Source organism: Phoenix dactylifera, chromosome 6 (genome assembly GCF_051530095.1).
Source record: "Phoenix dactylifera cultivar Ajwa chromosome 6, Ajwa_hap1_PhDact_Kaust_v1.1, whole genome shotgun sequence".
Classification (NCBI taxonomy): domain Eukaryota; kingdom Viridiplantae; phylum Streptophyta; class Magnoliopsida; order Arecales; family Arecaceae; genus Phoenix; species Phoenix dactylifera.
The window spans coordinates 2,176,877-2,198,495 of record NC_143195.1 but is presented as its reverse complement, the minus strand read 5'-3'; the positions used below and the strand labels follow the sequence as shown (position 1 = coordinate 2,198,495).

At 38.4% G+C, this 21,619-nt stretch overlaps 2 protein-coding genes across 10 annotated transcripts; both read right to left on the bottom strand.

The window, feature by feature from the left end:
* Positions 1 to 1,181: 1,181 nt before the first annotated feature.
* On the bottom strand, positions 1,182 to 9,749 carry LOC103716670 (uncharacterized). 8 transcript variants are annotated; one of them, XR_016395678.1, is made up of 6 exons: positions 9,347 to 9,744; positions 6,177 to 6,272; positions 6,037 to 6,085; positions 5,399 to 5,508; positions 2,412 to 3,081; positions 1,182 to 1,231 (listed from the first exon to the last, which is right to left on the bottom strand). XR_016395678.1 is itself a non-coding variant. In XM_088723106.2 (5 exons), exons 1-4 carry the CDS (start codon positions 9,677 to 9,679, stop codon positions 5,414 to 5,416), a joined length of 573 nt encoding a protein of 190 aa, XP_088579232.2. In that variant the 5' UTR covers positions 9,680 to 9,745; the 3' UTR covers positions 2,054 to 2,681; positions 5,399 to 5,413. The 8 variants fall into 8 exon arrangements, 4 of the variants coding, with proteins under 4 accessions (XP_026664093.3, XP_088579232.2, XP_038982879.3 ...); XR_015987787.2 differs by lacking the exon at positions 1,182 to 1,231 and adding an exon at positions 2,059 to 2,289; XR_015987788.2 differs by lacking the exon at positions 1,182 to 1,231 and having other exon boundaries at positions 2,059 to 2,681; positions 3,002 to 3,081.
* A 4,467-nt stretch (positions 9,750 to 14,216) lies between these two features.
* Positions 14,217 to 19,462, bottom strand: LOC103716657 (growth-regulating factor 5-like). Of its 2 annotated transcripts, none has more exons than XM_008804748.5 (5): positions 19,264 to 19,462; positions 18,867 to 19,123; positions 17,771 to 18,155; positions 14,667 to 15,139; positions 14,217 to 14,579 (listed from the first exon to the last, which is right to left on the bottom strand). In XM_008804748.5, the coding sequence occupies exons 1-5, from the start codon at positions 19,341 to 19,343 to the stop codon at positions 14,542 to 14,544; spliced, it is 1,233 nt and encodes a 410-aa protein (XP_008802970.3). In that variant the 5' UTR covers positions 19,344 to 19,462; the 3' UTR covers positions 14,217 to 14,541. The 2 variants fall into 2 exon arrangements, with proteins under 2 accessions (XP_008802970.3, XP_008802971.3); XM_008804749.6 differs by having other exon boundaries at positions 14,396 to 14,579; positions 14,769 to 15,139; positions 19,264 to 19,396.
* Positions 19,463 to 21,619: the final 2,157 nt, after the last annotated feature.

Sequence of the window (21,619 nt, the reverse complement as noted above, 5' to 3'; positions counted from 1 at the left end):
ACCGTTGCATAGTTCAACGAAAAACTCATACGGAGGAAAATGGATCTTAAATCGACCGTTGTATAGTTCAACAATAGACTAGTATGAAGGAAAATAGATCTCGAATTGACTATTACATAGTTCAACAATAGACTCTTATGGAGGAAAATGGATCTCAAATCGACCGTTGCACAGCTCAACGATAGACACATTGGGAGGAAAATAGATTTCGAATTGACCATTGCACAGTTCAATGATAGACGCATGGGGAGGAAAATGGATCTCGAATAGACCATTGCATAGTTCAACAATAGACACCTGGGAAAAAAAAATAGATCCCAAATCGACCATTACATAATTCAACAGTAGACGTGGAGAGGAAAATGGATCTCGAATCAACCATTGCGCGGTTCAACGAAAGCTACAACAGCTATCCCACCCTCTACCCCCTTCTTTAAACTCCCCACTCCCAAAACTTCTCTCCCCTCTCCCATCCTATTGCAATCCTAGTCTTAGTGGCCAGCGTTTATCTAGTGATCGCAGATGGTTTACTCTGATCATGGATGACTCTTCAACAGCTTCCTACATTACAGATCATGAATTCAAAATATCTTTGTTACTAAAGTTGCTCCGTTGTCAATTACAGATCATGAATTCAAAAAATGAAAATAATCTCTCTATACAGAAGTAAGATTGCACACATCTAACCCTTCCCAAATCCCATAATGATAGGAGTTGTATGTACCAGACCACCCTATAGGTTCTCCATAACTAACCTGTATGGTAAACAATGAGGACCTCAGTTTGGCCCAATTCTCAGGATTATTGTTAACGGCCCTGTAGACTTAAATAAAACTTGCGAGGGTCTCGAGTGTCTCTAGTCAACGGGGTTTAAACATGGATTGAACGGGATTGTTTTCTTACCTTCAATTATCCAACTGTTCAAAGCTATGTAAAGTTTGCCTTGAGCTGTAAGCTATGCAGTTGAAGATAGTGTGTTTTGATAAATGGCAAACCTTTCATGCTCTGGTGAAAGCAGAATTGTGAAGGTAAGATATTTAGAATTGATGTACCTAGTGGTTTCGCCTTGGGACTGTATATTTACTGTTGAATTTGCTGCCGTGATGTCCAAATCATCAAGGTGAATTGCAGTGCAACCGGCACTGGCTACAGTTGAGGCTAATAGCAAGGCGTGTTTTCGATGTCCCATGAAATCAGCATACATCAGGTTACTAATTTCCACTGCATTTTTCTACGCAACAAAAATTGACAAAAGACATAGGAAAATACTACGTCAGAGAGAATTTTCAAGTATCCGTATAAGGAATGGAAATAATGAATACTTCAAAAACAGATGCACTCACTAGTAAAATATATGTTAGTGAATGCCAAGATGGTAGTATGTTTCCTTCTCTCTTTTTACTTCTTTAAGCAAATTATTACATCTAAAGCCCATTTTCTCATTCTTTGCTCTCTTTCCATTGAAAATGACAAAACTAGTAATACAAATATTCTATTATTATCTCTAGAGTTGAAAAATTGTTTCGCAAATAAACATATACTTATCACTTAGGCTATAGTGGGACTATAGCAAGGAAAAGAATATTCGTTGAAGTCGCATACCCCGGCAGCATAATTATTGTAAACATTGCAATAATATTGACCTATGATGATTGGATTTTCTACATCAGATAACATGCTCAAGTGAAATCATTTGCACATTCCATACCTCCTTGCAAGAAACAGTATTATAAATTAGTGACAAATGAGTGCAAATTGAAGGCAAAATGGTTACTCCATAGTGCCGAGTGGTTCACAAACTGCATTATCAGAAATAATTTGAGTCTCTACCCATCTTGATTGCACCTTGTTGGAAGAACCTTTGCGGACAAGAAAAGCCACCGTCAACTAAAAAGGAATTCAGCTTGTCATCATAGTTCCATGCTCAGTTTATACTTGGTCCCATTATACCTTACAGGTAGGATAGGCTAACCATTATCTCAGTTCATTTCACGATAAAATTTAAGGCACATTTTAACTTCATTATGGAAAATTTTTACAAACGTTGTATTTCAATGGGTCTTAGCTCTCTTATTTTTGTTAATAATCCTATCTCAACAAGTCCTATTATATTCTTGAAATTTTTAGCTCACTTCTTTCTTTTCCTTCCATAAGGAGTTTTTTTAAAAGTGTGAAGTGGGAAGGATTTGCTGGTGGCGCCTGATGCCGTCTCCATATGTTATTATGTTTGAAGGCTTCAGCCATATAACATACAGGATTGGCAAAAATTGACCATGATGGAAACCCAACCTGATAAATTTAAATTAAAAAAATAAATTAACAATGCATTAAACAAATACCCAAAAATTGCGTGCCTACTTTATGCTGCAGTCTTTTTGGACTTATACTAGTAAACTGGTACTGGAACTTACCAAAATGTTAAACACCTCGAAGTGACTCTGGAAACAATGTAAGGTCGAAGGGCGATGGACCCATTGAAATTCACTTAATTTTTGGCAGACTGCATTGCCTCAACACCTCTCATCCACCCTTTGTAGCACATACTGTTATAAGAACTTAAAAGGCCCACGCAATGGCTTCCATCACCAGATTATATATCTGACTCAAACAATGCTCTGATCCTGCTTGTACTCGCATCAGTTACCGTTTCTGTTCTGCTGACAAGAATTGGAGCTCATCGTCTGCAAACATCCAGCCAAGCCATTGTTCCAAAATCACTAATTTGTTCTTCGTTACAAAAGCAGTCGGTAACCAATACAGTCAACCGTCTTCCCCCTTGTTTGGTGGCAATGATGCACTATAATTTCTTAGAACTATTGAGAAATCAGCAATACGATATTGGAGATTACAAGTTACTTTTAATGCAAGACAACAACACCATGTTGGTATTTACACATGTATGACCACTAATCTTTAGTACCCATGGTAAGCAGTGCAATATGCTAAAGAAAATATAGTCCTGCAATATTTCTATGCAAGCAATCTGTTAAGATTTACGTACATCAATTCCTCATGGTCTATCATTGAAGTTTATAAGCAACACTTCGACAAAATGGGCTTCTTTAGTGCAGGTACGACGTCCTGAAAGATAAAAACCCATTCAGGTCATGATTCCAACTATGGATTAAACTAAGCGTACAGGTAGTTCCCTTGAGTATTCATAAGATAAATTAGGAGAGCTGTGTGTGGGAGACCACAGGCTACTTCACATCTAAGCTAACCGCAACAATTCTCAAAACAACAGGCATAGTGACTACTACCATAATTATCTACAACATCCTTCACAATCTACCTGCCCCCAACCCCTACCCGGCGTCCCCCTCCCCCTGCCCCTCCTTTTTTTGAGCAGAGTAACACTTCACAATTCTAATGATGAATGTAAACAGTTGTCTGCTCACATAAGTAATGAAACTTCACATGGGAAACGACTGCCATTCATATGATGTTACATTGCATATATAGGCATTTCAGATATGACAATTCTTCATATATCTGTTATCATTGGATGGTGCTTCCCCAATAACAATTATCACTTTTCTTCAAAAAATTCTTAATTGCAGGCATATTTCCTCGACTGAGCAAGAGGAAGTGTTTGAGAAGTAGACAATGGAAACACCTAGTTTTCATCAGTTTCATTTTGCTGGCATGCAGTCCATTTATGGGAATGAGTACACATTTCCATATCAATGTTACATTGCAAGCGTATAACAATTGAATTGGATAAAAACTCTCTCTGAGAAAGAAAATGAAATCAGCATCCATTGTTGACAAGAAAAGAATCAACTCACGCACATCAAAAAGAGGAAGCTTATGCCAACCCATCAACCTTTGGATATTGCTATGTTAGCTCTCCTACCAAGGTTCTTTTTAGCTGGTAGGATATTGGTATCAGACATGCGAACAACCATAAAAATGCAAATGCCTGTAGAATTCTTCTGGATTCTTGTGTATGAAGAATCCTGGCATTTACCCCAAAAATTTAATGAACCATAATACAAAGAGTACAATAATTTGCTCCATTCTTTTAATTTAATTAATACATCACATGACTGAAAAGAGACCAGTCATGAAATGTACATAAGAAAGAGTAAGGTGCCTATGGAATGTTCCATTATGAAAAGTCATTGGTGGGTTAAAATTTCTTCTCTTTTCTGTTCCAACATAAGCATAAATGATTTATAGATTGTGCATACCCATGTCTTGGTTTTCACTATCATGTTTCCTATGTATTGTATACCAACACTTATTGTTCTTCAAGTTTCAATAGAAACTAAATTATGCACACATTCATGCATTCAGAGAACCATATACTGGTGTTGTAACTCTATTCTTATAATTGTCAGAACTCATTATCGGAATGCAACTGCCAATTTTAGTACACCATCTTTTGTGCATCATAATGACTGGACTATTGTGGGGACAAAAACATGAAACATATGCATGTATTATGCCTGTATATACATATACAAGCATAGCACACACACACAAAACACGTCCATGCAATTTTAAAAAAAATTTCATCCACTAAATCAAGATGATCCTGCACTAAATTTGTGCCTTTGAAGATTACATTCCACAAAACCAGCGATCATGTATGCTCTCTTGGGAACTAATCACTCGGTCTGGTGTTGGTCTATCAGTTTGAATACTCAACTATAGTTAGAGATATATAGTTTGTGGCAGATGCAGCAAAACTTTTATGGATTTTCTTTTTTATCCATGTCTTTAACGATTGCAAAATGGCTGCCATCAATCACATTAAAATTTAAATGAAAAAAATGACAAATCTCTTCAGCTAATTATATGCTTGACTTTTTAATTATTGCTTAGCTTTGTCTAACCTCGGCTAAATAAGCCAAATACAGTAAAATATTTGTCAAATTGGAGAAGTACAATGAAGAGGTCCCTCTTGCTATAAAATTCCAAGATGATTGTCAAAGGTTTTAAGCTTAACCTATTCACGCATTGAGTTAGAATCTGTGCTAAAGCTTGTATAAAATATATAAGCCTCAATCTTCACAATTCTACTAAAAGGATCTAGCAGATGAAGCAGAAATGCGCTTCTCGGGATGAGATGAAAGAGCAAATTCAAAGATATCCATGTATCTCAGAGTGAAAAATTAGAATGTTCTCATAGAGGGTCCATGGGATGTAAAACTTAGAAATTTCAAAGTTACCGATGGTACTAAATCTGCTAGTTAACCTCTTCAGCTGTAAACTATACATCTGTAACATCATTAGGCTGTATAACAAATACAAAAGACAGCAATTAATAAACCAACTCCACATCTTGGAAATTATTAGGATGTTGAACAAATAAGACGCAACAACTGATGACTAAACAGTATAAATTAGCTAAGTATTATATATATGAGAAGTACTCACACAGAAAGCTCACCACATAAACTGTTGATTAAACTGGAGCTGCTGGAATCTTGTAACGGCTGCGCAAACCTTCAATAGCTTTCTCCATGGATTGTGCAAGCTCAGGGATGGATATTTTGCAAACTGGTCAATTTCAGTAAGCAAAAGGGATATTATAAAACAGATAACACTTCACTACTACATACTAATAACGAACTTTTGCTTGGCTTTGGTCCGCAGTTCTCATATCATGTTGGAGCTTCTTATACTATCAGTTTATCTATATATACTTCTTATGATATATCATTTGAAGTTCCCAAGATGCACCACTAAAACTTGTTTTACAAAAGGAATAGAGTTAACGGCAGCTATTGCCTGATGTTTCAACTGCAACTGAATAGGCCTAAATTATGGATTTTTTTACCCACTTCTGACTTGCTACTGCAAAATGCAAACAACCAAATAGCCTGATACTGTGATTAATCATTTTCCTGTTGTAAACAAACACCTATAATTCCCAGAATCAGTCAAAATTAAATATTAAAATTTTTTCAGTTTATCCTCGTGATCCGCATCATTAGCTCATTTGGTCTTTTTTTGCAAACAAATGGTCTTTGAGCACACAGCTCTGAAAAAGAAAGAAAAATTAAAATCAGTTCTTCATTTATGTACCGCGAGATGCAGTAGCCTGTACTTCTGTAATTAGTTCTGCATATGAAGCCTGCAAAATAGATTATCAGAACCAAATTATGCAACTGAAAAGGAAAATCAATAGGGGATTGTTTCAAATGCCTATGGTGTCCATTGCCTACCTTCATCAATTCCGTATTCTCATTGATCCTGTCAGATATCTTCTTATATTCCTTTTCTATTTCCTCTGACAACTGTAGGCAAGCTTGTGTCTGGATCTGAAGAGGGAGGAGGGAGGGGGACAGAGAGAGAGAGAGAGAGAGAGAATACCCACTATTTGGTTAATCACCACAAGACTTCAACTGCAACTAAATGGTTTTGCTTATGTAGCAAACTTGTCAACATTTTATAAAATTTGAAGCATAACTTTATTTTTTTCATCCACTAAAGGAATAAAAAGCATGTCTTTGTGTCAACTTGGACACATTTAAGTGACAAATAACTTCCTGCATTTATTTTTTCTGAATCAGAGCAAAAATGTTCCAGTCATATTCACCTCTAGATGACCAGAAAACAATATCACCCTATGATACAGTCATTTGCAATATTTTGTAGTTATTTTACATAATTTTATCATCATTCCCAACTTCACGTACACAGAGACCCCAAAGAAAGAACAGGTAGAAAAAAGTAGGAAAGAAAAAGAAAGAGATAAGAAAATCCTTGCTGAATTTTCTTGAATATGGTATAAAATAAGATAGTATTTTGTAATGGGATCTCTAGCCAGCACTCTAGATTGTTGGTCCTGGCAAAGCATTTCTGTTATGCTTAAACAGGGTCCTTTGTGTGGTTTTTTAGATGTCTTAAGATCTTATTGTCTCTCTCAGTGGAGAAATCTTGGGGTAGGTACTGTAGACAGATGATGATTGTTTGTATCCACTGGGACTGCCGCCATCTTTTGGAAGTCTAGAAAAGCTATTGGTGGAGTGGCTCAAGCTTCTAACAAATTAGACATTAGTGAAGAATGTATTCGGGCCCATCACACCATAGAGGTTTTAGCCACAAGAAACTGTTCTTTCTCTAAAATGGATTTAGCAATCCATTACCTCATGGTCAGAAAGTCTCATTTCTTGAAAAGCTTCACTAAAATTAGTTGCTTATTTGGAATATTAATTAATACTCACAACATTTAACCATCACATTTGCTTATTTTTAGCTTGGCTGGGCTAGGGATGCTTCAGCACTGACTGAGGCAATATTCTAATGGCCCATTAATACAATAATATCGATAGTGAAATATGTCCCCTGGGACATTCTTGATACTACAGAGAGGGAAAATAACCACCACCTTAAACAAGTGGAAAGGAAAACACAAAGTATTGAATCTTTCAATTTTGACCAAAGTATCAAAAACACAATACAAGAGGGTAAGGAAGTAGACTAACAAGCCTCAAATCATTAGGTTTGCTGATCACTCCCGCTTTTATCAGACTTTTATCTAATGCACTCCCCCTCCTCAATTCAACTCAAATCAACTAAAAGCATTAATCTCAAAATAGTTGGGGTCGGCTGAATGAATCTTTTCCCTTCATTCCGCTAGGTTTAGTGCCATATGTTTTTGAAAAATGTTGAGATAACACCCTAGTTTACCCTTTCCACTTTTTACCACACTTGGGGTTCGATGTAACACATCACTAGTAGAGAACGCCCCAACGATTCTCTTTAGGATTAATGTCCATAAGATGTGGCTATAGTTTTACATATTCACTTTTTACCACAAGCCTCCTTCTGGGCTTGGGACGAGCTACACATACACTAAGCACAGCATAGTCGGAGTTACAGCCTCCTCCAACAAAAAAAAAAAGCACCACCACCAAAGAAAGCACAAAAATGCATACAAAAAGATAAATATGTAAATGATGCAAAATTTATAGCCTCTTGTTTTATATTGCATGTATTGGATGAAGGAATTTTTTCTCATTATTTCATTTAATTTCATAAAGTCAATTAGAACATAACAAAGTGGTTGCTGTAGATAAATTACAAGCCAAGCAAGACAGACTAATGATGCTATACAAATCACTGCAGCATTTTATTTAATAGTATATCAAATAAGGGGCAAACTAATATTTATTCCTCTCTTCTCTAAACAGGACTAGGACCAGCATCAGCAGTGTAAAATATGATCACAACTAAATAAAATTAAAATCAAAAGGACCATGCATAACAATAACAGACAGTAAATGAAAAATCCTTAGTAATAGTTTATACAGGATACATTAGCATGTCTTGGTGAACAGTGTGCATTCATCAAATTCACTAATTCAATTCCATAGGATTTTCAGGTATCAGAAATCAAAACACGACTTGTCTTAAAGATGAGAAAAGAATATACATGTTTTGTATTTTCAGAATCTTTTGACTTGCATGCAAGGCAAAATGTGACATTAGTGAAAATGGGAAAACATATTTTAGGAATGAGAGACGAGATGAGGCTTAAAAAAACCCATAAGCCATTTCCCATCAAATAAGCAAGCTTGCTACAATCAACCAAGATTTCACAGATAAACCCTGAGATGAGTGCAGAGATCTCAGCAGAATAGCTTCCCTGAGGAATTAAAAGTTACAGGTTAACACTGAGCCTGTTGCAAGATGTAAATCCATAACCTCCTTTAACTGCATAATATTTGTAATTACCAAACAATTTAAACAAAACACAACAAAATTCCCTCCGAGAATTAAAACAGCACATACGAACAATATTTCCTGATCTAAGATGTAGCTATGGATGAACCAAAAGAAAGGGGTGGCAGTAGAAAGAAAGAGGAGATTGCTGCAACATTAAACAGATCACTCCAATCTAAAGAAATTAATCATAATCATCAAACAGTTTCTGCAGAGTAAAGCAGGATTGCCATAAAGATTTCAGATTAAGACATATTAAACCAGTTTCTGATCAAAGCCCTCATTATGAAGATGAAAGAAAGGACATCAGCATCATATACTGCATCAAATTTCTCAAAGCTAAACAAATTTAAACAATTTCTACAGAGCACAGCAAAATTCCATCCGAGAATCCAAATCTTGGAGGCATATTAAACCTAGTTTCTTATCTGAAACCTAATTATGGAACGAAAGAAAGGAGAACGTCAAAACAAATTCTATCAGATCGCTCCAATATAACAAGTTCCTAACACTTATCAAACAATTTGTTCAGAGCACAGAAAAAATTTAACCAGTATAATTCAAATCTTGGGGCCGTATCAAAAGAACTAGTTTCCGATGTAAAAACTGCAGCCATGGAAACGAGATCATCACCGCTCCAATCCAAGCGAAAGGAGCCGAGCTTTACCTTGAACCTTTTGGCGATTCGCGTGTGGGAGGAATCGAACTCCTTGAGGGTCTCGGAGTGGCCGAGATCGAGGTGCCGCTTGAGGGAGTCCGAGTGGGAGGAGGCCTGGCTCTTGAGATCGGAGATGGTGGCGAGGGTTTGGTGGGGAGCGGACGGGGAGGAGAGAAGGAAGGGGATCGGGGTGAGGGTTTTCTTGGAGGAAGTAGCGGCGAAGGTGAGATCGAAGTTGGCGAAGGGTTTGGAGGAAGAAGAAGGGAAAGGAGGCGGAGAGAGGAAGGATCTGGAGGCCGAGGTCGTGGCCGACGTTCCCTTCCACGATGCTCTCTTCCCCATTGAAGCTGCAGTCAGTCTGGGTGGAGAGCCGGAGGTTCCAGGCTACTTATAGTGGCGGGCTCGAACGACAGATTCCAATTTAAATGAATTGTACTATAAAACTAGAGCCAGCACTCGGCACGGACGCAAGATTTTTCTTCTTTTTTTTTTTTGCTCGGCCAGACAGATGCGCGGGAAACTGAAATTTTGGTTTTAGTATTTAGATGACAAATTGAAATACAAAATTTGGAGTTACGTCACATGACATGGAGTTTGAGATTAATATACACTCGATGATTTGCTGATACATATTTTGAACTTCTTTGATATATATCCGGTAGCAACTTAATGCACACTTTCAAGTAACCGGTACACAATTTCTAGAATATAGTATTCACTAGTACATGATATATAGCTAAGCAATATATATCTTGCATATTAGTCATCCAACGATCCAATACATATCTCGAAGTAAATCATATTCACCAATACCTAATACATGGTCATGTGATACACACTCGCAGCTTCCTGATACATACTGTAAGTTTTTTGGATATATACCCAGCAAAGACCTTGTACACATCTCTAGGCAAATCGATATATGGTTTATACAATATAGTATTCGCTAGTACATAGTTCACGGTCAAATGATACACACCTAGTAGATTAATCATCCAGCAACCTAATATATACCTCATGAAGAAGAAAAGCTTCATGGATAGATTGACAGAAGTTTGATGAGGAAAAAGAGGGGGCAAGTAGATGGCCTCAACTCTTCATGCATTTGTCGCAATATGGCTCTTAGACTTCTACGTTAAGATGCACACTATGGGAGATATAGTTAAAATGAAATCCTACTCTATACGATTTTCTCTAGTACGCGCACAAGAGGTTTTTTGTTTTGTAAAGTGAGTCTCAAGACTTTTCCATTATATATTAGTAGGAGTAGGGGGAGGGAAATAAGTTTTATTTCAAAAAATTAAAATATTTTTGTATTTAATTGGAGAGAGAGGTGCATAAAAATAAAGTGCATAAGCAACAATGTAAGTTTTATCATAAAAATGAAAGGAAAATTACTTTAGGATCCCATTGACTTTGCCCTCAATGTACTTATACACTCTTAATCAGATTCACCAATTTCTCATTGAACTAATGTACCCCCTCCCCTTATTTGCCCTGTAATGTTGTTAAGTACATTTTTGAAATGACCCAACTGCCATCACTTGCTGAAGATGGATTTGCAATTGCCTTGAAATCAAGATTAGGACAAACTAACTTCATTTCCGAACCTACACAGTCTCTTTTGTGCTGTGGAGAACCCCTTTTCACCTATTCAACCTCTATATAAAGGTAATGCATATACCTTACTGTGTTCCTTCATTCTTCGCTTATAATAATGATACTTTCTCACAATAATAACAATTTCTAGTCCGATCTCATGTTTTACGCACTTGTTTAAGTTGTTTTAGTGCAAGAATGCAAGAATACTAGGGTATTGTATCAGATATAAGATTGCAAGAATTTCTTTTCAATGTAGGTTTAAGGTGTTGATTAAGGTTTTTAATAAATCCTAGATCTAAGAAGACCATTTTATTACATCAACACACATCAGAGAGGGTGCCTTGATGTCTGAACTAGACTTAAGGATGAGTCTTATTCGACATTAACCAAAATTAATTCAAACTTATATAACTTCGACGAGTTTAGGTTCCAAGTTTGAGTCATGGGTGGTGCATCCTACAAATCTAGATTTAGGTAATAATATTACGGATAGGCCTCTCTCTCTTTCTCTTAAAGGAAAAACAAATGTAGTGGAAGAGATGGGTGACCCCTCTAACAACTAAGGGAGAGGAAGGGTGGCTTAATGGCTACGGACCTTATAGAGTCTCCATAAGATCTAATGCTTTAAGTGGATTCATGTGTCCATGTGTGATTACTTGACAGTGATGCCATGGATCAATTTAAAAAGCACAACCTAATATCAATTCTTAGAAAGCCAAAACCTAATCAAATGGCTAATTTAAAATTAGGCAGCTCAATAGGATAGGTGGCTACTTTTTTGGGCCATAAACTGGACCAGCATAGGAATGAATATAAACATATAATAAGTATGAAAGAGTGTTCGTTTTTAATCCGGGCTTGATTTGACTTAGTTTGACTAAAGGTGAAAACTAGTCAAACAAGATACCAAGTATAACTGGTTTAAGACCAATTTGACTAACAATGCTTGAGCTAGTATAATGCGAGCCAAATGAGTTGGAATTGATCATGAAAGATCTAATTTGTAGCAACCCATGACCTCACCCAGAAAGGCTAGCCAAAAGGTATTATTTGGGTTTCTTGATTCTGTGTAAGTATCCAAGATCTATCCGGCGAATAACCGATGTAGGATTAAACACACGCTTGCACGGGTCCTCACATACTCTTCTGTTTTAAGCCCTGATGTCCTCGTCAGGCTAAAGGTTCAAATCTATTTAAATTTAATCACAAGCACCACGATCGGGGTCCATAATCAACCCCAATAAATCTTTGCTGCAGTGTCCCCTAGTCTATATAGGTTATGGGTCAGGTCCGCTCTGATTCTATTGTAACAACTCAAGATCTCATCCAAAATCGCTAGTCGGAAGGTATTTTTTTGGCTCCTTAATCTTGTATAAGTACCCAAGATCTTTTTAGCGAATAATCAATATGGGACTAAACATACGCCCGCAAGAATTCTCACATACTCCCCTCGTTCAAGCTTCGACGTCCTCGTTAGGCTAAAAGTTCAAATATAATTACAAGCACTACGACCGGCCCGTGGTCAATCTTCATGAACCTGTGCTGCAGTGTCCCCAAATCCACATAGAATATGGGTCAAGTTCGCTCTGATACCATTTGTAACAACCGAAAACCTTACCCAAAAAGGCTAGCCAAAAAATATTACTTGGGTTCCTTGATCCCGTATAAGTACCCAAGATCTACCCAGCAAATAACCGATATGGGGCTAAATACACACTCACATGGGTCCTCACATAATTAGGCTTAAAGGATGAATTCAAGGATTTGACCATGGAAGGCTTTGAATTAACTTGATGTTGACCTAGACTTTTTATGATAATGGGTGTAGTGATTAGGAATGTAAAGGTAGGGCTGGGGTTCTTATGAATCCTAGAGCTAAGAAGACCATTTTTATTATGTAAGCAGCCATCAGAGGGGGAGCCTGGATGTCTAAACCAAATCCAAGACTGAGTTTAGTCTAACTCCAATCAAGATTGGAGTTAGACTAAACTCAATCAGGTCAAACTAACTTAATCAACATTAACCAAAATTAATTCAAACTCACAAACTTTGATAAGTTTAGGTTCCAAGTTTGAGTCATGGGTGGTGCATCCTACGAATTTAGATTTGGGTAATTATAATACAGATGGATCTCCCTTCCTTTCTCTAAATCAAAGCCATAACACTATAGGTTTTATGGGTATCTACATTGCATCACACAAATAAACCATAAATGGGCCAAAACAGGCTTGATCCAAACCAGCTTGAAATCACTTTCAGTCCCTCATAGTGCATGCTTCTTACAGTCGAACAACACCAGTCCATAAAAACAGCAAATCAACGGCTTAGCTTTGGCCATGCAACCCCCCGATGGGACACACCCTTGCATCATATACATGATGACACTACATATATCTAGATTCTGGACACAAAAACCAATTAAGAAAGAAATGGAACAGATCAGTTATGAAAGTCGCCAGACTGAGTTTAAGAGAGACAGTGTGGCCATATATACTTTTGGGGGAAAGAGAAGGTGTGCCAGTTTTCTCCTGGCATAAGAGTTCTGAAAAAAATATCACTGAACAAAGGAACAACACCCTTGAACTGTACCCAAATGCCAAAGATTGGATAAACAAGGACTATAAAGATCTAGGATATATCCAATGGCATGTTGGTTGCCCACCATTTATGATCAGATGTCCATCATACATGCCCCCTGCCTGGGACCCGTGAAGCAACATGCTTACACTCTATCCATCAGCACACAAGTGAAGTACACCACAAAGTCTGATGGACCCTCAGAAGCCTAAATGTCACACCCATAAAGTAGTGACATGCATGCCAGTGTTTGGAGAAGCAATGAGAAGGGGAGCAGCAAATACAGCTATTCCTTGCCACCCATGTTTGCTTTTGTTCCATTTCCTAAACTCTCAAGTTTCATCAATGTTGCTTCTGTGGTTCCCAGTTCAAGCTTTCAGAAGTTCCATAGCAATAAAGACCAATGGTCCCCATCAACAGGCATGGCCAAGGTCCATTAATCCCATCCAACACGCAGCATCTTAAAAGCAGTCAGGCCCATGGACACCCCTTTTTTGCATCGGCTTGTGGAGGTTGTTCCACTTTGGCCACACAAGTTTCAGTTGAAGGAAATAAAGAGGCAGGATACTAAATGGAGGATAGCAGCAAAAGCTGAAGGCAGAGACAAAACAATATAGTATTAAAGATCATATTTGTACAAAACTACAAATGCCTGAATTTGAGGAACAGAAGTTTTGAATACTCTAGTGCAGCCATGCAGTGAAGCAGAACAACTTGATTGCTGCCCAGGTTTCATTCACATGTTAAGACATGAACAAGATATTCCAGTAGCTTTTATATCTCCAGGCATCTGGATTCCAAAAAGAACTTATACAAAGTTTTCATAGACAGTACAAGCTATTTAAAAGACCACGCATGAATTTAAATGCCAAACCAATCAACACAACTCCCATGAAGGTAATCAATGTCAAACATAGGACCCCTCCACAAGAGTCAACAACAGAAAAGCATAAAGAGGATCTCAAAATTCTGTTGATTAAACCAGAAGAGGATCCCTGGCCATCAAGCAAGTCTCCCACCCCACATCATTGCTCCACATGCCCACAACAAGCCCTTGAGTCATCTGCAATGACCGATAAAGAAGATGAAATCAGCAAGCTTGCTAAATAAATACAGTTTGAGGGATGCTGCCTTTAGAATTAGGGCGTACCGTTAGGAGATCTGGAATTGGTAGTGGATAAGTCGGTGGATGACATTGGTACAGAGATTGAGAGTAGGGTTGTGGAGAAAGAATTTTGGTTGGACCTCTTACCTTCAAGGTCAGGCCACATATCCCTTGTCCCGGGCCACTCATCAAAGAAGGGTCGGAGTGAGTGGCTTTCATGCTTCACAGGCTCCGCTAACCCAAACTCGCTACCGGAGAAAGAATGCTGCTGCTGCTCTGGCTTTGACAGGGAGCTGATTGAAGCCTGCCCCAGTTCTTGCAGTGTTGTGAACTGAAGATAACTGCTCTGCAGAGAAGAGTTGCTCCTGGCTTTTGAAAGAGGAAACAAGGACGTCCGAGACGGCATCGGACGCCATGAGCTGTCGAGGGAAGAGTCAATTCCAAGGCCCCTTGAATTTCCAGAAGCTTCAGAAAAGAAACTATGCTCGTCCACCTCAGCTTTCATTCCATATGGGTACCTGAATTAAGGGATCAGATGAAAAAGGCTCAGTAGCAGTCGACATTTCTTTGACACGAGGCTAACAACCATTTAAAGTTGTAGAAATGTTTCAAGCAGAAAAGCTTTAGGAATTGAAACCGCAGAACTTTGTCTAAAGAGCGCTGCTGCAGAGCGCAATGTAATGATATGTCATGCGTAAATTGCCAGCATAAGCATTTCCTCTATAGAATTCAGAATTGAATTACAATTATCAGACAGGAATCCTTCATTTGTTATCTGAGGTGACGCACCGCACTAAATTCAACTAAGTACCTCAAGCATGATTTTAGCTGAACCGAAGTGAGCTTCTCTTACTGCTAAAGATACAGAGAAATTTGACAATGTGAAACACTTAAATATATCTAACCATGCAGTGGATGCTGCAAGCTTGGAAAGGATGTCATGTATTAGTTCAGGTTACAAATATGAGAGGGATCAGTGCCTCATGCAGAAGTCTGTATCTGAAAAATTTCATATGCAGTGATCACTAAATCCACACTAACAAAAACCTATCCAAGTTGAAAGATATTGATACAAATCTAAAACAATAGACTTCTTCGATGAATATGCTTAGCCAACATCTATATCAGACAGGATGCAAGTTGCAGTAATGGTTTTATCAACAAAACAATAAAGGCTTCTTGGATGCATTTGTAACAATAAGCTGACCACAATATGATATCAATTAAAGTTGAGATACTTTCAACTTACAAACAGAGACTAATGCAATTTACTAATACAATTAAATTGAGAAACCAAAGACCGAAGTAAGAGGAGATGAGATGATCATATATAAAAACCATGCCTCGAATAAAAACCGATAAGTTCACACAATGTAATATAAAACACCAAAAATGAATCCTGAATGAACCACATGAGGCTGCTTTGCAGTGAAATGATTGAGTAGTTGTTACTCACCCTTGCTAGTAGGCTGCAAATAGAAACATACAAGGAACTTAGATCACTACCTGAAAGTTAACAATGTAAAAGGTCCCTTATTTGAAGATGGTATTTGAAAAATACCATCATGTGCTTGGTTGTCATCATGTGCAAAACTAAGTTAAAAGGCTATGTGAAGTTATATCATAACAAGATGCTGCATGCAAGCACTTAGGATTTGTGCCCGCATAACACCAATAACTGCTTTGTTGAGGATGAGAAACCTTAAACTTGCATGAACAACTGAACACGATATGAAATATTAACAAAGAAAGCTTAAGCATGATTCTTTCTGGCAACTTATAACACAAGGTAGAAGAAACAGATGATTTCATTAAAAAATAGGAATTACTACCATGTGGTGGCCTACTGGTTAGCTTCTCCACTTAGTAAAGCCAATTATGCCATGATTCCAATGATTACTGTCTAAGATAAATTACTCTCCCAAGCAGTTCGAAAAGACTAAGAATCCTCAGGCAAATACATATGCAGTTATTACATTCTATAACAACCTCCACAAGAGTTTCCTATCTATCTCTAGTTCTTGCACAAGCATGTGAAGGAAAACCATAAAGCTTGAAAGCTAAGCCTATTCAAAGTCAGAGGTTGTCACAAACTTCATAGACCGAATGCCCCATAACAATTATATTTTACAGCCTAACCTATAGAATGAGTTGGCTTGAGGCCTTCCTTTGTAAAAACCCAATTCCACTCTAGCTTCTCTAAGAATGTCTTTGCAGATTAGAAAAAACTAAACTGTAAAACAAGTACAGGGCACGATAAAAAATATATATTTTTCAGCACTTTATTAGTCTTTTCAGGTGCTTTTGCAGATATACCGAAACCTGACTTTCTATATATAATATGCCATCAGATAGATTGACAAAGTATCCCACTGGTCAGACTGGGAGATTGACAAGTGGCAGATCTGAACTCTAAATTCCTCGCATCTCTACTGGAAGCATTTCAAAGTTGCCAAACAACCTGCTCCTACTCAGTAGCCAGAGCAGAAATTTTAGTCAAGCATGCAAGACGGCAGGAAAGCTTGTCAGCTAACAGTACTGCATCAATCTCTACAGACATACTGGATTCCATACAGAGCACCGAGAAGAGCCTTCTGCAAGTCATCCCCCGAACTCGATCTCCGACAACAGAAAGCCAGAAGTCTGATTCCATCTGCAACCGATTAGAACGTGATCTAAACGGCCATTGCCACCGAAAGAATCGAACATGGCATCTTATATCTTCCACTTCTAATCAGGAAGATCAGATAAGCTTACGTAATCTCGACATATAATTCCTGCAAAATAACAGCTACAACTAGGCCACATGGGCATTGCTTAATTCTGCAGAACACCCAAGATTGGAACTTTATATCAGTAACAGTACAATCACATGGATTTGAACCTTTCTAAGGTTCTTGTCGACCGCTTGCTTCCTATGTTGCCAATCACTCTTGCAGTGTTGTGTCGGGATTCCATCTCTGGGATCACTTGGGAGCTCCTAGATATCATTTATGTTGATGCTTGTGGTTGTATTTATACTAGGATGATATGACTCATTCGCTTGACCGACAAAAGAAAACAGAGTTTCTTCCCGATTAAGATTGTTAATTTTAAAGCAGAGACTGTTAGAGAATATTTCCGCAAAAGAAAACAGGGAAAGCAAGCACCTGAGCTCCTTCTCGGCCACGGTATAGGAACCAGGGTCAATCAGCAGCGGAGAGGAGGCGGCGGCGCCGCCGGGGAAAGGGCAAGCAGCAGTGCTGCCACCTGCAAGAGAGTGCAGGGGGATGCTCTGGAAGCTACCGCCGCCATTCCCGCTGCTCCCAGTCAGGGCGGGCGATGTGACGGTCGATGCACAAGGGGACCGAGACTGGGATTGTGGAGGGGCTTCCACAGGCTTTCTTGAACGGTTACGGCCCCGATGCATGTGGCGCTCGCAGTACTTGGAATCGGGGTAAGCCTCCTTGGAACACCGCCACTTCTTCCCATCCGTCCGCCGGCACCGGCCGGGCTCCGGGTCCAGCTTCTTTCCGAAGTAGGAGTAATAACCCACTGAAGGTGATCGAAACAGAAATTAGTAAATATGAGAGCTAAAACTGCTGCTCATCATCCATTCTACTGAAGGAAAAAAAAAACTTGGATTGAAAACCTCGATTCTTACTCGAAAAGAAGGTAGAGAAAAAACTGAATAAAGGCACATAAAATGTTGATAACAGGACGGCCGCTCGAAACAAACTACAATAAACCCCGGCAAAATAATGAAAGAAGCAGCCACAATAAATCCCAGTAATAATAGAAAGTCCTAGCCGCAGTATAAGTAGAAGAATTCTTAATGGAAAGCATTTAAGAAAACTCACTCTTTGAAACATGAATGAAGCAGAAGCAAGCATAACATCCCGCTTTGATATGGAACGGAAATAATAGAAATGCGATTCGAATTTCACCGAAAAGAAACCCAATCACAGGGAGCCATCGATTCGAAACAACGAGAAACTCACATAGATGGCGGAGAGCAAAGTAAACCGATAGCGAGATCACATTTTTAGCATAAAACAAGCCAACAAAACCCCCTCCAACGATCCCTGAAAACGTTCCCAAAGCCAATGCAAGCAACATTCTTCAACTAAGCTCCAACCAAAACCACCGAAAAGAAGCGAAAGAGAATAAAAGATCGGAACTTTCCAAACCAGCTTCACAAAACAGAGTGGAAAAGAACCAAAAAAAAAAAAAACAAACACGAGAAAAAGTTGGGAGCAAGCTCACAAGCAGCAGCAGCAGCAGCAGCGGGGTGGTGGCAGGAACGGGACGCCATGGACTCGAGGCTCTTTCGGAAGTATTCAACAAGATGGACCGGCACGGCTTCTCCGGTTGCTAGGTGCTTAAAGATTCGCGCCTGGAGCTCCAGCTCCTGCCACTGCGACACGGTGAAGAGCGGCCGCGCCGCCGCCGTACTGCTCATCTGTTCCCCTCCCGCAACTCCTCCTGTCTCAATCCCAACCCGCCGCTCCAGACTCTCCCCTCTGCAGCAGCAAGAAAAACAAAAAACACAAGAACAAAAACGAAAAAAAATGAAAAAAAAGGGGCTGGGGAAAGAGAAGTTTAGAAAGAGAAAGAGAGGAGGGGGGGGGGGGGGGAGGGGCTCCCCAGAGGAGCGACATACCCCAGGGGGCGCCAGAAAAGGTTCGGGACGGGGGCGGTCGGGTCACTCGCCGGTGAGGGAGAGGTGAAGGGTTCCATCATTTCGAGCTCGTGGTAGCGGAGAAGGAAGACGATGACAACAGAGAGATGGACAGCCCGCCCCGTCGCAGGGACCGAGGCGAGCCTTTTATAGACCTCAGGCTCGGCCGCTCCTCGCTTTCTTCCCTGTTCTTTTTTTGGATCGACCAAAATAATTTATTATTAAAACTTTTACATCAATATTCTTTTAGATATTAAATTTTATACAAATATTTTTTAAAATTTAATAATTATATATATATATATTCTCAAAAAATACTTGCTATTTTTTTATTCTTATTTTTACATATATAAACATACCAACTACCGTTAAAAAATTAATAATTTTAAATTAAAATAACTAAAATATTTTTAATAGATAAATATATAAAAAAATACATGCCACTTGATCACGATAAAAAACAAAAAATATAATTTTAATTAATGGAACTATCAAAAACATTTATAAAAAATAGTATTTTATAAAAACATAAAAATAAATATAAATTTAAAAAAATTATTTAAACAAATTTAAATTTAAATTTATGCAAAAAAAAAATGCTTGTTATTTTAAAGTCCAAACCTCGACGCAAACCAAACCCTTATTATCCAAACCCGGGGGCCCGCACCCAGCTGCTCCTGCTTTACCTGACAACCAGCGCACGTGACGGGCAGCACGGAGACATCCCCAAGACCGCCCCGGTTTTTTTCTTTTTCTTTTTTTAAATTTTGGCGGCCGGTCCGGACCGGGACCACCGGCTGTCGGTGATCGAGAAACCGATGCATTAGGGAGGGTTTAGTATTGGGTTCGGCGTGGTCCAGATGTCTTGAGGAGGGGAGGGGGTCCTTCCAACGGACGGTCATGATTGAAAGATGGTGTTTGCCGTGCGTCTGAACTGCAGTAACTAGATTTTTTACGAGTGGGGAGATATTTTAGTACTGTGGCCTCGTGTTTTGTGGGCTCAGCTTTTTTTTTTTTTTTGTGGTCCATATCATCAGGCCTCAAAGTACTGTACCGATGACTCACCCAAGGTATCAACTTAATGCTTGTATATGTTACATCTAAAGAAAAAGACCAAGTAGAAAATTATAGTTATCATCATAATGAAAATAGATGATATACTAGGTTTTATTTAGGGATAAAAAATTTAACATTTTAACTATGTTAATTGTTATTATAGTTTGTTTAACAAAAAAAAAAATTATTACAATTTCAAATAAGGATGTTATTTGTTAAAGGCATGCATTGGTCAAGGGGAGAAAAGTATTATTTCATTTTAGATAAATAGGTGGAGATGTCAACCGGCGATCGATTGTTGCATGCAATTTAGTATTACAATTCGTACTATTATTTTTTATTTTTTAAAAAAGATTATATATTACAATTACTTCAATTATGTAATTTATTTACTTAAAAGATTGAGAAAATTATATTACCGTGCCGACACTTATTCATATCATTACGACCAGATATAAATAGCGTGATGTATTTGAAGGACAAAGATGGTGATGCATGCTTGTATACAGGACTGTTCATAAAATAGCATTATTTATAGAATAATTGTTAAACATCAATGGCTGATAGCTTGATCAATTGGCACCGATCTTTTCAAGTGAGAGATCTCAAGTAAAATTATAATAAATCAAAAATATTTCTAAAATGATAATATTTCATAATAATTGTGGAAAATTATAATATTTCTAAAATCAAATAAAATGCCTGTTAACAATAGCAAGGCCAATGGTCCTGATTATTTGTTTATACAAATATAACATGTAATTTTCAAAATCATTATAACGGCCGTTACTATGTTACAACGGACGTTTTCTAAAAAACCAGCTGGTACTTGAGTGACATTGCCGGGGTCCGGGTGCCTTTTAATAGGTACGACGCCACAAATTTTCTAGGCCCACACTGTGAGCCAATAGATAGCCAACACGTAAGCTGAAATCACGAGAATCATGCTTTACCGCATATGTGGAGGTCGACAGAGGTGTCCAGTTGCTAACTTTTCATTGGGTCTCGGGTGCCAATCGGATCAGATCGAAATAAATACGGATTGAATGCAGATCAAGTTAAAATTTCATCGACCTAAATCTAACTTATTCATTAAACAGATCAAAAATTTAAATTTAAATCCTATCTATGTTGCACATCACTCCAGAAAGATTCTCTGAACACATCCGGAGGTCCCTCTTTCACTCTTATGCCAGGTTGTCGCTATTGATTCTTCTGACTGCACTTGCACTAGAGTAGAATGAGCAGCCATTGTACCAAAAAAAAAAAAACCTTTACCACA